This window comes from Lactuca virosa, chromosome 9 (assembly GCF_052849685.1).
Source record: "Lactuca virosa cultivar CGN04683 chromosome 9, Lactuca_virosa_CGN04683_v6, whole genome shotgun sequence".
In the NCBI taxonomy this organism is placed as follows: domain Eukaryota; kingdom Viridiplantae; phylum Streptophyta; class Magnoliopsida; order Asterales; family Asteraceae; genus Lactuca; species Lactuca virosa.
Window position 1 is genome coordinate 11,267,976 of NC_136434.1, and position 15,097 is coordinate 11,283,072.

The window sequence follows — 15,097 nt, forward strand, 5'->3', positions numbered from 1 at the left end:
AGTATATATTGAGACATGGTGGGATAGATTCAGGTTAAAATAACAGGCATGATACGCCTTTTTTTTTTTTTTTTACAAATTACAATTTATATAGTATCTAATGAGTTATCAATGATACAATAATACCGTTTATGTTGGTGAAGATAATTCTCATTGTTTTCCATCATGCGATCATACAACACATGGATACATATATCTCATCGGCCAGACTATACAAAGGGCCGAGATCTATATGGGCTGCCAAGCTAACTTGTCTATGAGGCCATAAATATAAATACGTATACTAATACATAGTGATTACATACTAACAGTTTCATCGTTTTTAATACAGTGTTTTATCTTTTGGTGTATAAAAATCAAACAAAAGAAAGAAAGAATCATGCTAAGTCATATGACCAAGCCAATCAGCAGTCTGATGCCTCTACGTAAGAATGATCTCTTTCTGCATGCAAAACCACGAAGAAAACAATCATCAACAGTTTTTATTTTATAGTATTCATTGGTTTGATTCAACATTACACAAAAGACGCGGCCCACAAAATTAAATGATAAAATCTAACATACGTACCCGAATCGCCAGCAGTTTCGTGTAGTTGCCTAAGAATTTGCAAAATGGAAAGCAAAATCCACAAATTCTGTATGATCAAGATTCAAGAAACTAATCAGACCTTCAAATCAAGTTTTTTAGATAGTAAGATCATGGAACACGAAACCACAAAAGAAAAGTTAAAAGAATAGACCTTTTTGGGGGATGTTGGCGAATCGATTACTGTTGTCCCCATGGATGTGTCAATAGTGATCAGTAGAGACTTAGATCTCCATATCTACGTGAATAGGGTAACAGTTCTTCAACTTGGATCCTAGCTGAATAACTACTAATGTTTTTCTTGAACCGGTTTCGGGTATTAATAGACTCAACTTCTGCTAAAAAAATGCTGTAGACGGGTCTATGATCCGAAAATCTAGATTCCCCTCGAACGTATGACATTTGATGGAGTCCGTTTCCATACCACAAGATACGATCACACCTAATTTATAAAAATTTACAGTATCAAGATTTTGAAAACACAATGATCGATCCTAAGATAATGGTAAAGAATTTTTAGTAGATTATATGCATGGTTTAATTACCATGCAGGAGTTCTTCGTTTTTCTCTGGGATGCATATCATATCCCGCATAATTATCAGAATTATTTGAATATTTATAAGTCGGAGGGAAATATATCCTCCCTTCCTTCCATCCCTCGAATACGCGTCCCCTTCTGTGCTCTATTCGGAGCTGTAACCATGAAAAAATCAAAAACGCATAAATAATCATTCGCTTAAAAGTTTCAAACTTTTTCAACATATAACTTTATATTTCCAGACTTGCCTGGTCATTTTCCAACAATGCCCTCCAGTTTCGCATCTCGACCAAGGTCTTGGCAGACCGGTAAGACAGGGCAATTCGGTAATTTAGGTCACCAAGCCATATGATTCGACTAGAGTCATGAAAGGAAGGTTATGATATTAAGAATACTTATGAACATTGGGTCCTTTTATTACATATGACATAACATCATAGAACCAAAATTGATGTCACTTTGGGACAAAGTTGCAATTCTTTTGTCTCATAAATATAGATGAGATAAAGATCCTACAAAAGACACGAATAGCCTCCTCATCGAGTCCATCAATGTCTCATGTAACAAACACAATCTAGGTGGTGAAATTATAACAACTTTTGGTCTTACTCATGGTCGAGAATCGTTTGAGGAGAATTCTTGTCTCCTGTATCTTGAACACATGGAAACCGAGTTTTTCGCAAAATTTCCATAACATCCGAGTTTCTTCTAAGCTCGTCGCCTTCCTTTTGTCCAGATGTCAAGTGACTACATATGAAGCAAAAGCTCGTTTGGTGCAACGACATGCTAATCGATATAGAACCCTGAAACAATTCAGTTCAAGAATAAAACAATCAAAATCTTCCAAGTTTTAACTTTTAAACGCCAAAAAGTTGGAAAAAAAACCGAAATTTAATTACCTTGTTTCCAAGATAACCCATCAATCCTCTACCCACACACGACACTTTCATATTATGAACATCGTCTCTAAGATCGCTCTTTACCCATACAGTAAGATAAATCCCGACCATTTGCTTACTCGCAACCAGTGAGTATTTAGACTGCTCCAGCGGTTTATCTTTCTCCTCCATCGAGAAAGAACTGCTGTATGGTAATTGGGTGTAATTTGGGCCATCGGGTGAATCGTCAGGCCCGTTATCTTCATCGGATGACCCGGACCCGAGACCCAGGTCAAAATCGTTGCATCGGTTCCCGAAAATGGCTCGATCAGAGACGCTGTATCTATTGTCGAGTCCGGGATGTGGGATTTCCCTCATGCTACGACTCTGTGATTGAAAAGAACGCCGGTGGAGGAAAGACGAGGGCTTTTGTGTGACGGATCCTTCGAAATCTGAATCTAATTCTATGACTGGATCAGGAACTGGTGAAGGGAAATGGTATCCATCGGTCGTTCCCGGAAGACTATTTAACGTTTTTCGGATTAGGGATTGCCATTTTTTAGCCGGACCATTGTCTTCTGCTCCGAGTACATTTCCAGCGTTTAAAGGAACGATTTCTTGAAACCTGATTCACCAAAGGGATCGTGTTAGTTTTATCACCATCAAAATCTGGATTTTGAATCGTTTATAAACTAAAAGTTACCCAAGAACGTAAATATCAGCAGGAGGCGAAGTGTGTAACCAATCTTCAAGATTCAAAGAACTCGTTGGAGGTTTTCCGGCGACGTTCCACGTGGCGACAAAGACCCTGTAGTTATTAACATCCGTCACTTGGGCACGATCAAGATCGAGCTTGTTTGCTCCAAGACAATCAGCAGTCCTCTTGCTTGATCTTTCTGTCCAATGCATATGAGAGGAAAAAAAAATCTACTTAAATCCTGTAATCTTAGGTACTGAAGTTCACAATTCTATGCAGAATTTCGAAAATTTAAACTTTTGGCAGCGACAACGGATGGAAAAAAATTCCGAAAGATAAAAGTTTTCCTCTGAAACGTGGTTTTTCACTTTCGTGTGTTTTCGACCTTCGTCAATTTACTTGATGAACATCCTTTATGAGTTATGATCGTGTAACATTAAAGGATTTGAACTTGTTCAGTGGTCCAAAAGCAATAAATATATAAATAGCCTGAAACTGCACCTGTTCTGCTTTTCTTGATGGTGCATATTTCTTTTGCAGAAAATTTGTTCCTCCACCCTTCATTTCTACCTGAAAAGGAAACCCATTTAAAAAAAGCTATTAAAGTCATGGTAATTGCCACTGTTAAGATTTAAGAAAGGATTCAAATTAAGAGCTCAAATGGCAGATCTTGAGAAACAAACAAGAAAACAAAGAACAGATTCTCAGCAGCAAACAGGAAAAGTTCCCAATGTCATTGAGATTCCAATTCCCAAATGCTACTTTTACAGGAAAAACGTACAATGATTTGATGCAGAAATAAAGGAAATAGCAAGTGAGAAAACTACCTCCATGATTGAAATCATCCGCATCAAAGTCTTGAGCTTTGTTTTTGACATTGAACCATTTCTTGAGTGTTTTAGGCCATGAAACCTTCAAAGTCAAGAATATAATGTCAACTTCATCTAATTGAGAACATTCAATGACATAAATACAATGTTGAAAGGAAGAAAAAAAACCTTGTTCTTCTTGAAGATTTCGTCCCTCATTGTTCCCAAAACTCATAAATATAGAAAAAAAAAACCCACTAATTTAGTTACAAAAGAAACAATGGGTATGCTTGATTCAAAGGAAAAGGTTCCCAAAAATCGATCTTTCTCCTTTGAGGCTTTGACCAAGGGGCGTAATATATTCCAAATGAATAAGAAAAATGAAAAAGAAGAAAAGGTAGGATGTTTATGAATGCCCAGAAATAGAAGAATGAAGCAGAGTCTTGTGTTGAATCTCAAGTTATAAATAGGGGAAGAAAGTAGCAGTTTCTACGCATTATGGTTTCGTAAAATGCTAACAAAGAGTCAAATCAACGAGAAATCCCAGTTGGGGTTTCTTGAATGTTGCAGCTTATATTATACATCTTTCTTTCTTTCACCAATAGTTGTCTTTGCAGGAATAGAGGGGAAACGATGGAAATGGGAAAAGAAACTAAAGGCAACAGTTCAAGTGAATGTCATATAGAAATACATCATTGATTATACCAAATAAAAAACAAATATATATATATATATATATATATATATATATATATATATATATATATATATATATATATATATGGGATAGTTCCCTTAAGATTAATAAAAAATTAGAGATTGTGAGATTCAATATCAGTCAATGGAACTTAACGTCAACTGTTAAATGATTAAGGGGTATAACAGTAAACTTCAAATTAATGTTCAGAAAGTGGACACCTTCCTTCTCTAAAACTCATCATATCACTAAATCATCGATTTTCAGTATCAGTCACGTAATCATATCATCCAATCTTCAACAATCATTCAATATAATAAAAAAAAAATCATATTTTTACTGAATCTGTTATCAAATTAATCGCAATCTTCAAATCGAAAAAAACAATCGAAACAGAGCATCAGTTCATATCCTCATAAATACGAGATACAATCCTCAAATCGAAGAAACAAGCACCTCGCAATCATAAACAAAACATTTGAAAATTGAATCAAAATCAATTTTCATAAATGATGTCGAATCCAAAAGAAATTGACAAGTCGATCGCAACTGATACTATTATAGCTGAAATCAATTCATTGCGTAACGACGAACAAATCGATTCAATTTCTTTCACTTCTGAAGAACTTCAAAATACGATTCGTATTGAAGGTACAACTAATTCGTTTTAATACTATATATTACATTATAGTTTCTACACTTCATTCTGATTCTTTTATTATACAATATAAATTATGAAAAATCATATATGATTATACAATACAATATGTGATTTAATCATATAAGGATGAATAATCATATATGACTGTTCATATCTATGATTAATCATATGTATTTATAGTTTGTAATTATGATTTATCATATATGTTTTCAAATTGAAATCTATATTAATATTATATTTGGATGAATAATCATATATGATTATACATCATAAAATATGATTAATCATATATTACAAACTACAAATACATATGATTAATCATACATGATTAAACAATATCTAAGTATGATTATTTATAAATTAATACGTATAATCATTTATGATTACACAGTATATTATATGATCAATCATATAATACAATGTACAAATACATATGATTTAACATCTAATAATATATTAATATCTAAAATCATATATGATTTTTTATACTAAAATATAAATACATACCGTTAATCACATATGATTATTACAACATAAAATTATATAATAACATATTTGTCATTCCCTTCTTTTATTAGGTGAAAGTTCCAATTCAACAAATGAATCATATTGCAGTAACATAATTGAAGAATCTGAATATAAACCAGATGTCCCAACAGAATTTGTACCAGTTGTAAACAGTGTTTTCAAATCTCTAAATTTGGCAGTAAAAATTTATACGGATTATGCAGAAATGGCAGGTTTTCATACAAGACTGAGTAGCCAATCAAAATACAATAGCCAAATAATAAAAGAAAAATATGTTATATGCAATAGGGGTGGCAAGGATAAACCAAAACCTTGTGATACGTTGGCTACAAGTTTTGTCAAGAGGAAACCAAATTCAAACAAGATAATTACTGGGTGTACAACAAAGATTATATTTGAAAATGTTTATGGAACAACGGATTACAAAGTTAAGAAATTCTTTGAAATGCACAACCACCCACTGGAAAGTATTGAGGAAAGACCTTATACGAAAAAGGCAAGAAAGATGTCATATTCTAAAAAAGAGTTTGTAGTACGTGCATCAAAAGCTAAAATTGGTCCCACAATGGCTCACAAAATACGAGCAGTTTTGAAAGGAGGATATGAATATGTAGGGGCGAAGGTAACAGACTACAAAAACCTGAGGAGAGGATTAAATAGAATCTTATGTTACAAGGATGCTCAAATAATGATAAACAAAATGAATGATCGTAGAGATCATTACCCAAATTATTCATTTGAGTTCCTACGTGATGGAGATCTGTTGGCTGCTATGTTTTGGGCAGATGAAAGAGAAAAAGCTTTTTATGCAGAGTTTGGAGAAGTTATATCTTTTGATGCAACTTTTAGAACAAACAAGTAAGTTAATGTATATAAATTTAAACATACTATTAATCAAATATGATTGTACTAAACACATTTTCTTTATATAGGTATAAAATGGTATTTGTTCCATTCACAACAGTTGACCACCACAAGAAATCAGTTACTATTGGTGTTGGGTTGCTGAGTAGAGAGAGAATTGAGTCGTATGAATGGCTGCTTAAAGCTTTTCTTAGAGCTCATGAAGGGAAAGCACCAAAAATTGTTCTAACTGATCAAGATGCAGCAATAAAACAAGCAGTAGAATCTGTCTTACCAAATTCAAGACACAGACTATGCATGTGGCACATAATGAAAAAACTACAAGCAAAGGTATAATAAAAATACATTATATAATCATATATGATTATATAGTATTATGAGAGATGATTCATATATGACTTATCAGATATCATACTATATAACCATATATGATTAATCATATATGATTAACTATTCTAATAATATGAATTATCAGATACCATACTATATAAACATATATGATTACATAATATGTAATATGATAATACAGTATATAATCATATATGATTATATAATCATATTATTAAAATACTTAATCATATATGATTATAATAATATAAGTTATCATATATCATACTATGATTATGATGATACAGTATATAATCATATATAATCATATATGATTATATAATACGATTATATAATCATATATGATCAATCCTACATTACAGTACATATATGATATATGATTAATCATATATGATTAATCATACATATATGATATATGATTAATCATATATGATTAATCGTATATCATATATGTATTGTAATGTAGGATTGATCATATATGATTACTCATATATGATATATGATTAATCATATATGATTATATAATCATATATGATTAATCATATATGATTACAGTACATATATGATATATGATTAATCATACATGATATATCCTACATTACAGTAATCATATATGATATATCCAAATAGGTATATAATTTATACTTATATAAGCAAAGTTGTTCATTCATAGGTTACTGGCGATTTAATTAAAAACAAAGACTTCAAGAAAAGATTTAACAAGCTTGTTTAGAACATGCATATCAAACCTGATGAATTTGAAAAGAAGTGGGATTTGATTATTAGTGAATTCAATCTGGAAGATAAAAGATGGTTCAATGATATGTTTGAATTACGTGACAAATGGATACATGCATACTTCAGTGGCATAAGAATGTCTGGATTGATGAAAACCACTTCAAGATCAGAAAGCATGAATTCCTTCTTCAACACTTACTCTCAATCTGGAAATTTACTTTTACATTTCATGATGAACTATGACACAGCAATTCAAAAAACAAAGAAATACACAACAAGAGCTTGATCATCAAACAAAGAAGGCGGTATATAAATTTATTTCACCACGACCAATAGAAAAATATGCTGCAAAAGTTTATACAAGTACATTGTTTTATGAAGTACAGAAAGAAATCTATAAAGGTTCCTGGTACTGCCAATACGAACATCTTGTAACAAAAAATGGATGGGAGTTATACAAAGTGGAACAACTGAACAAAAACAGTGATCTAAAAACAGAATTTGAGGTAATATATTCTTATTTTAAATTTTGTTGAATCAGCACATAATATAAAAAAATATTCGGTTTTGATTAAAAAACACTTAATGCTTTAATTTTATTTTGAACAGGTAGAAATAAAACTTCCAACAAATGATGTAAAATGTACTTGTGAACACTTCAACCGCTTTGGGACTTTGTGCAGACATGCATTCAACATACTCATGAAACATGGAATTAAGGAGATACCTGAACAGTACATTGAGAACCGTTGGAGAAAGGATGTGATATCAAGGCATTATAATTTTGGTAGACATGTATATGATACAGGAGACGGTGAAATTAACAAATCTGTCAATCAAGCATACTACAACTTTGAAGCATGTTTGGAATACGTAAGAAAAAATAAAGAAAAAATGGATTTGTTTGTTAAGAAAACAGAAAGCATGCTGAAGGAATATGAAAACGATCCTACAAATGAATTGCAGAAGAATAGGACAGATGTTGAAGAGGTAGGAAAGCTTATGGGCATATCTATTCCAAAAGACATTGACATCAATGTTCCAAATGTTCAAAGCAATAAAGGATGCGGAAAGAAAAGTAGAATTCAAAGTACAACAGAAACAACGTATAAAAATTCAAACAAGCAAACAAGAAGATGCTCAGGATGTGGAGAAATGACTCCTCATAACTTGCGGACATGCTCAATCAAACTTGCAGCAGAACAATCATCAAAAGCTACATAGATATTTACTGCTTTAATCAGTAATGAATAAGTCATGAATTTTTTTTTCAAAATAATATATTTTTTGTTTAGTACACTTTACTCTTTTTATAAAACAGAATTTACTATGATTTGTCTACTGGATTTAATCTACTTTGATAATTCTTTCTTTGATTTGATAATATATTCATTCATGATTAAACTTCTATTAAATGTTACTACAAGCATTTAAGATTACATATAAACTGTTATTCAATACATGTAATCATTATTCATATGTATAATCATAAAATATTATGTAATACTACTTCATATGTTTTGTTTAATCATAAGTGATTAAAAATATGATTACACATAAAAAACATCTAACCATTACATATAACCATATACAACAACATCGTTCCTAACAAATATACAACACTGCTCATAAAAAATCTAAAGATAACAATATTCATCATCATAGAATAACATCAAACATGATAAAATCTTCAATAACAAACAATTTCACAAGTCTCAAATATCACGTTCCCCATTTTCCAAGATTCTTGTTCTTCATATTCCTAGCTAGATTTTCATACAGATTGTAGCTGACTCCAAGAACTCTTCCACCATTACTTAGAAAGATTATCTCCATTGAACATAACAAATCTTTACTACATATCTGGTGTAGAGAAATGTTGTTCATTAAAAAGAAATATTCTTTAAATGAACAACATTCCTCTACTTCAAAGACATCTAGTAAAGATCTGATATGTTCAATGAAGATAAACTTTTTAAGTAATGGTGGAAGATGCGTTCTTGGAGTCAGCTACAATCTGTATGAAAATCTAGCTACAAATAAAAGAACAAGAATCTTGAAAAAAAAATGGGGAACATGTTATTAGATACAACAAAATTAGTTCTTTTAGACTTATAGACTCCATATTTTACCTGAAACAAAATGGAAGTTGTTTAGATCATAAATAAATAATGGTGATATATAAAAATTGAAGAAATTAATAAATAAAACTAACCATTTGAAAGTATAAGGACTCATCTTTGAAGAAATATAAGGGGTAGCACGAGGCTACCCCTTTATACAAACATAATCACTTATCAAAAATACAATATATGATTGTACCAATCAGTTTTCATTTATAAAGAAAAGATTCTTCAATACAAACACTAAAAAACAAAACTAAAATCTTACAAAGATAAGATTTTGCATGGTTATGTATTCCATGCAGTAAAGATAAGCTCACTTATCTAGAAAAAGATATAATAAATTATAATGTGTTGTACAACAAATATAATCATTTATGATTACAAAAACAGAAAAAATAATCGATACAATCACTAATGATTACATATAAGCAACATATAATCAATACTAAAAACATAAATTACATATAAAAATATAACATAATCACTTATGATTAACATTCAATAACATAATTCACACAAACAAACTTACATAATAAAATCCACCAAAATACATATTAACTTGTTTTCCATCACCATGTTTTCCATCATCATAAAAACAAACATTCTTCACAATATCCATAACATACACAACATAAACAAACTTGTTCTTATAATATCATCAATAAAAAAATATTCAATCAAAAAAAATTTGACAGCCTTCTTTCTATATTCCATTGAGCATCATATGAATGCTTACCACGAATCTTCTGATCAACTTTTTGATACTCATATGCAGCTTTCAACACATCATCACGCTTTGTATTAATCTCAGAAGTTAAAATTGATGTTGCATATTTCATTCTCAACTTTTCCAGAATTTTTTCTTGAGAACCACCTTCTTTTGGAAGACCACATTTCCATTCAGAACCTTTTTCTCCAAAATAACTCTCCATATGTCTCATAGCAAAAACTTCACAATCCACTTTGTTATAAACTGTCCTCCATGGCATTGTCAATCTTACTGGAGTAAGATTTTTATCAGCCATTTCATTTGCTTTAACACGATCGATCTCTTTTAGATACTTCAAAAAAGACTTTTTCTGAAAATCATATATGATTTCAAGTCAGAAAAATATAAGTATAATAATTATAAAACATATCATATATGATTTCAAATCTAAAGAATAAATATCATTTGAAACTTACAAGAGGTTTAAAAACTGCACCATACCTATCATCGAAATCAGCATCATCTGCACCATTATCGATAACCTCAAAAGCACGTTTCTTCATATTCATAACAATAACATATATGTGCTTATGCCTCAAAACAGGGAAAAATACCTAACATCAACATGTATAATATTATAAATAAAATATTAATAAATATATATAAATGTATAAAAAAAATAAATATACCATATTAACATCCTTCAAAACCTTTAAGTTGATGGTTTTTCAGCATTCTAACACTCCTATGGTGTACATGCAACCCTAGAAACCTTGGATCTATGTTTGACTAAGATACATGCAAATAATTATTTTTCCAAGGTTCTTATCCTAACTAGCATGGCATGGGGTACTTGAATCAAATAAAGCTAGTAGAATTACTTACCTTGTAGTAGTAGTTGATTGCTTGGAGTTTTTGAGAGCCTAGCACCAATAATGTGGATGCCTCAAATGGAAGTCACAAATCACCACAAACTTGGAAACTTGAGAGAATAGTCACAAACTTCTTGAAATCGGCCCTTTTAGTTTACACACATCAACTAGTGCAATTTCAAGAACCAAAGCCTCCTTTATATAGTGTGGTGGATTAGGGTTACATCCATGTAAACCCTAATACCCATGTCTTTTTCATTTCCATGAGATCCATGGGTTAAAGCTCCATGGAGTATCCATGGACTTTCCATGCAAGCCTAGCCCATTCCAAATAAGCATTAGCCCACACTATATAAATATAAGAGCCCATATTTAATTAGTCATACTTTTGATCTCTAAATTAATTCTAAATTAATTATAGATCAATACTAATTAAATAATATGATTTTATATTAATATATTAGAACTTATAATATATTAATAAATCATAACTTATACTATTCTCAAAAGATTATCCGTAAATTGTTCGGGTGAAGTGCAACGCAAATGGACCATGCCGGGTCGGGTCAAGTACATACCAAATATAGTTATGGACTTAGACACTATCTCCAACAGTCTCCCACTTGGATAAGTCTAATAACTATAGTTGCAAGTATGACTTTAGGAACCGATCAGCAATCGTAGCTCTTAAAACTCTGTTGAACTATGAAGCGCCATTTTAGATAAGTGATTATATAATCCTCTGTTCTAGATATCAGCCGGACAAATACATGGAACATGGTCTTGCTTATTGTCCAGCATTTGTTTCCCGATTTCCGATTTGTTTGACATAGAACTTAACTGAACACATCAATTTAGTTCTGACCGGGCCCGGTACATAGGTCAAAACAAAATCATCGAGGGGCCCAGATATCGCTTCTAATCCTAGAAGGAACAGATAAACTTCGACTCATATGTTTGCTCTACTACTTGTTGAATTACACACAAAAGCACGGTTTATAACATCGAGTTACCAATGCGTTTTCGTGCAATCAATGCATAACCAACTCATAGGCAACAAATCATATCTCTAGGTTTGAAGACTTATATGATATTACCGTCCCACGATCACTCGAGATAAATTCCATGAAGTGATACAAGTGAGCGTGGGTTGAATCCAATACTCAGAACTTATGAGCACTCATGAGTGTTGTAGCCCCGCTTTGTCTAACATCTTAGACCTCTACAAGCCAACCCATGACAGTCTTGATTCATATATACTTCCAACATATGACCGACTGTGGAGAGTTTGAATAATATGATATAAACCATAACATAATTATTCTGGAAGTCAAAACATGCAAAAAGAAATAATAGTAAACGATTGACAAGAGATAGCAACACTTTACTCATAAATAACAACTTTTATTTATCATCAAATGTCAATTACATTTTACAAATTTCAAGATTATCTAACTACTAAAACTAATATCATCATTCAGCCCTATGCTCCGAGCATGCTGGAGATGCTTAGCCCGAGTCAGTCCCTTCGTGAGGGGATCTGCTGGGTTCTCATCCGATGATACCCTCTTTGCCACGAGGATTCCTTCTTCTATTCGATGTCTGATGAAGTGATATTTTCTGTCAATGTGTCTGGATCTCCCATGATCTCTTGGTTCCTTGGCTAAGGCAACCGCACTATTGCTGTCACAGAAAATCTCCATTGGCTCCTTTATAGCTGGTATAACTCCAAGGTCTCCGATGAAGTTCTTTAGCCATATAGCCTCCTTTGCTGCCTCGCTTGCTGCTATATACTCTGATTCACAAGTGGAATCAGCCACTGTCTCCTGCTTGGAACTTTTCCAAGTAATTGCCCCTCCGTTTAGAGTAAAGACCCAGCCCGACTGAGAGCGGAAATTATCCCTGTCAGTCTGAAAGCTAGCATCACTGTACCCTACAACTCTCAAGTCATCACTCCCACCGAGGGTAAGGACCCAGTCCTTAGTCCTTCGCAGGTACTTGAGGATATTCTTTACCGCAGTCCAGTGTGCCTTGCCAGGGTTCCCCTGATACCTGCTAACCATGCTCAAAGCAAAGGCTACATCAGGTCGAGTACACGTCATAGCATACATGATCGATCCTACAGCTGAAGCATAAGGTATTCGACTCATTTCTGCTATCTCAGCCTCAATACTAGGGCTTTGTGTCTTACTCAATCTGGCGTTACTCTGGATGGGTAACTCTCCTTTCTTGGAATTATGCATGTTGAACCTTTTCAACACTTTGTCCACATAGGTGCTTTGACTAAGTCCAATTAGTCTTTTACTCCTGTTTCTCAAAATCCTTATCCCTAGGATATAGGCAGCTTCTCCAAGGTCCTTCATAGCGAAACACTTCCCAAGCCAGGACTTTACTTCCTGCAGGGTTGGGATGTCATTTCCTATGAGTAGTATGTCATCCACATACAGTACCAAGAAGCTTACTATACTCCCACTAGCCTTGATATAGACACAAGATTCATCTTCACTTCTTGAAAAGCCAAATTCTTTGACTTTCTCATCAAAGCAAAGATTCCATCTGCGAGGTGCCTGTTTTAATCCATAAATGGATTTCTCGAGCTTACACACTCTACTGGGGTACTCTGTACTGACAAAACCCTCTGGCTGAACCATGTAAACATCTTCAGCCAACTTTCCATAAAGGAAAGCGGTTTTGACATCCATTTGCCATATTTCATATTCATGAAATGCAACAATGGCTAACAAAACCCTAATAGACTTAATCTTGGCCACTGGTGAAAAGGTCTCATCATAATCAACTCCCGGAGTTTGAGAATAACCCTTTGCAACCAGTCGTGCCTTATAAGTGTGTACATTACCATCCATGTCGGTCTTCTTCTTGAAGATCTATTTGCACCCAACTATCTTACGATCAGGTACATTGTCAACCAAGTTCCAAACTTGATTGTCATACATGGACTGTATCTTGCTATCCATAGCCTCTTTCCATTTAGCAGCCTCAGGGCCTGTCATGGCTTCCGTGTAGCTGTTAGGCTCATCCAGATTTACCAGTGTGTTATCACTGATAAGTGTCTTACCTTCTGCAGTAATATGAAAACCATAATAATGCTCAGGTGCATTCCTAACTCTGGTGGAACGCCTCAGAGGTATAGACTCTTCAGTCGGCTCAACAGGAGTTTCCTCCTCAGGTTGAGGGCTAGGGTTTGAGGTTCCTTCACCACTTGACTCTTGAATTTCCTCAAGGTCAATTTGCCTCCCACTATCTCCTTGGCTCATAAATTCTCTCTCTCGAAAGAATCCTCTTCTTGCTACAAAGACCACATTATCACTGGGTCTGTAGAAGATGTAACCAAAGGATTTCTGTGGGTAGTCGATGAAAATACACCTTTCGCTTTGGGGTTCGAGCTTATCGTGAGTCTCGCGTCTCACGAAAGCCTCGCAACCCCAAATCTTGATGTGGTCTAGATTGGGAACTTTTCCAGTCCACACCTCGTGAGGTGTTTTGGCAACCTTCTTTGTAGGGACTAGATTAAGGATATGGGAGGGCAGTCTCTAAGACATACCCCCAAAATGAGATTGGTAGCGAAGCTCGACTCATCATGGAACGAACCATGTCCAACAAGGTCCGATTGCGCCTCTCAGCTACACCATTCAACTGTGGTGTCCTAGGAGGTGTCAATTGTGAGACAATCCCACATTCCTTAAGATAGTCAAGGAACTTAGTACTAAGATACTCACCACCACGATCGGATCGAAGCATCTTAATGTTCCTGCCCAACTGATTCTCCACTTCTTGCTTAAACTCTTTGAATTTCTCAAAGGTTTCTGACTTATGCTTGATTAGGTAGACATATCCATATCTACTAAAATCATCAGTAAAAGTCACATAGAACCGATTAGCATCTCTTGTGGCGGTTCTGAAGGGTCCACACACATCCGTGTGTATGAGGTCCAACAACCCTTCACCCCTAGCACAAGTGCCAGTAAAAGGTGACTTTGTCATTTTACCAAGCAAACAAGATTCACAACTATCATCTGACTTTAGG

General features: G+C 33.6%; 2 protein-coding genes across 2 annotated transcripts; one reads left to right on the forward strand and one right to left on the reverse strand.

Annotated features, from left to right (window-relative positions):
- Nucleotides 1-128: 128 nt before the first annotated feature.
- LOC145137436 (type I inositol polyphosphate 5-phosphatase 4-like) lies at nucleotides 129-4,171 on the reverse strand. Its single transcript, XM_079071563.1, has 11 exons — nucleotides 3,699-4,171; nucleotides 3,528-3,612; nucleotides 3,202-3,270; nucleotides 2,707-2,899; nucleotides 2,025-2,628; nucleotides 1,735-1,928; nucleotides 1,374-1,482; nucleotides 1,132-1,280; nucleotides 741-1,028; nucleotides 569-635; nucleotides 129-442 (listed from the first exon to the last, which is right to left on the reverse strand). Exons 1-9 carry the CDS (start codon nucleotides 3,726-3,728, stop codon nucleotides 800-802), a joined length of 1,662 nt encoding a protein of 553 aa, XP_078927689.1. The 5' UTR covers nucleotides 3,729-4,171; the 3' UTR covers nucleotides 129-442; nucleotides 569-635; nucleotides 741-799.
- Nucleotides 4,172-4,718: 547 nt separating this feature from the next.
- Nucleotides 4,719-8,569, forward strand: LOC145138935 (protein FAR1-RELATED SEQUENCE 6-like). The gene is made up of 6 exons (XM_079072929.1): nucleotides 4,719-4,857; nucleotides 5,446-6,253; nucleotides 6,328-6,589; nucleotides 7,594-7,650; nucleotides 7,732-7,851; nucleotides 7,955-8,569. The coding sequence occupies exons 1-6, from the start codon at nucleotides 4,719-4,721 to the stop codon at nucleotides 8,567-8,569; spliced, it is 2,001 nt and encodes a 666-aa protein (XP_078929055.1).
- Nucleotides 8,570-15,097: the final 6,528 nt, after the last annotated feature.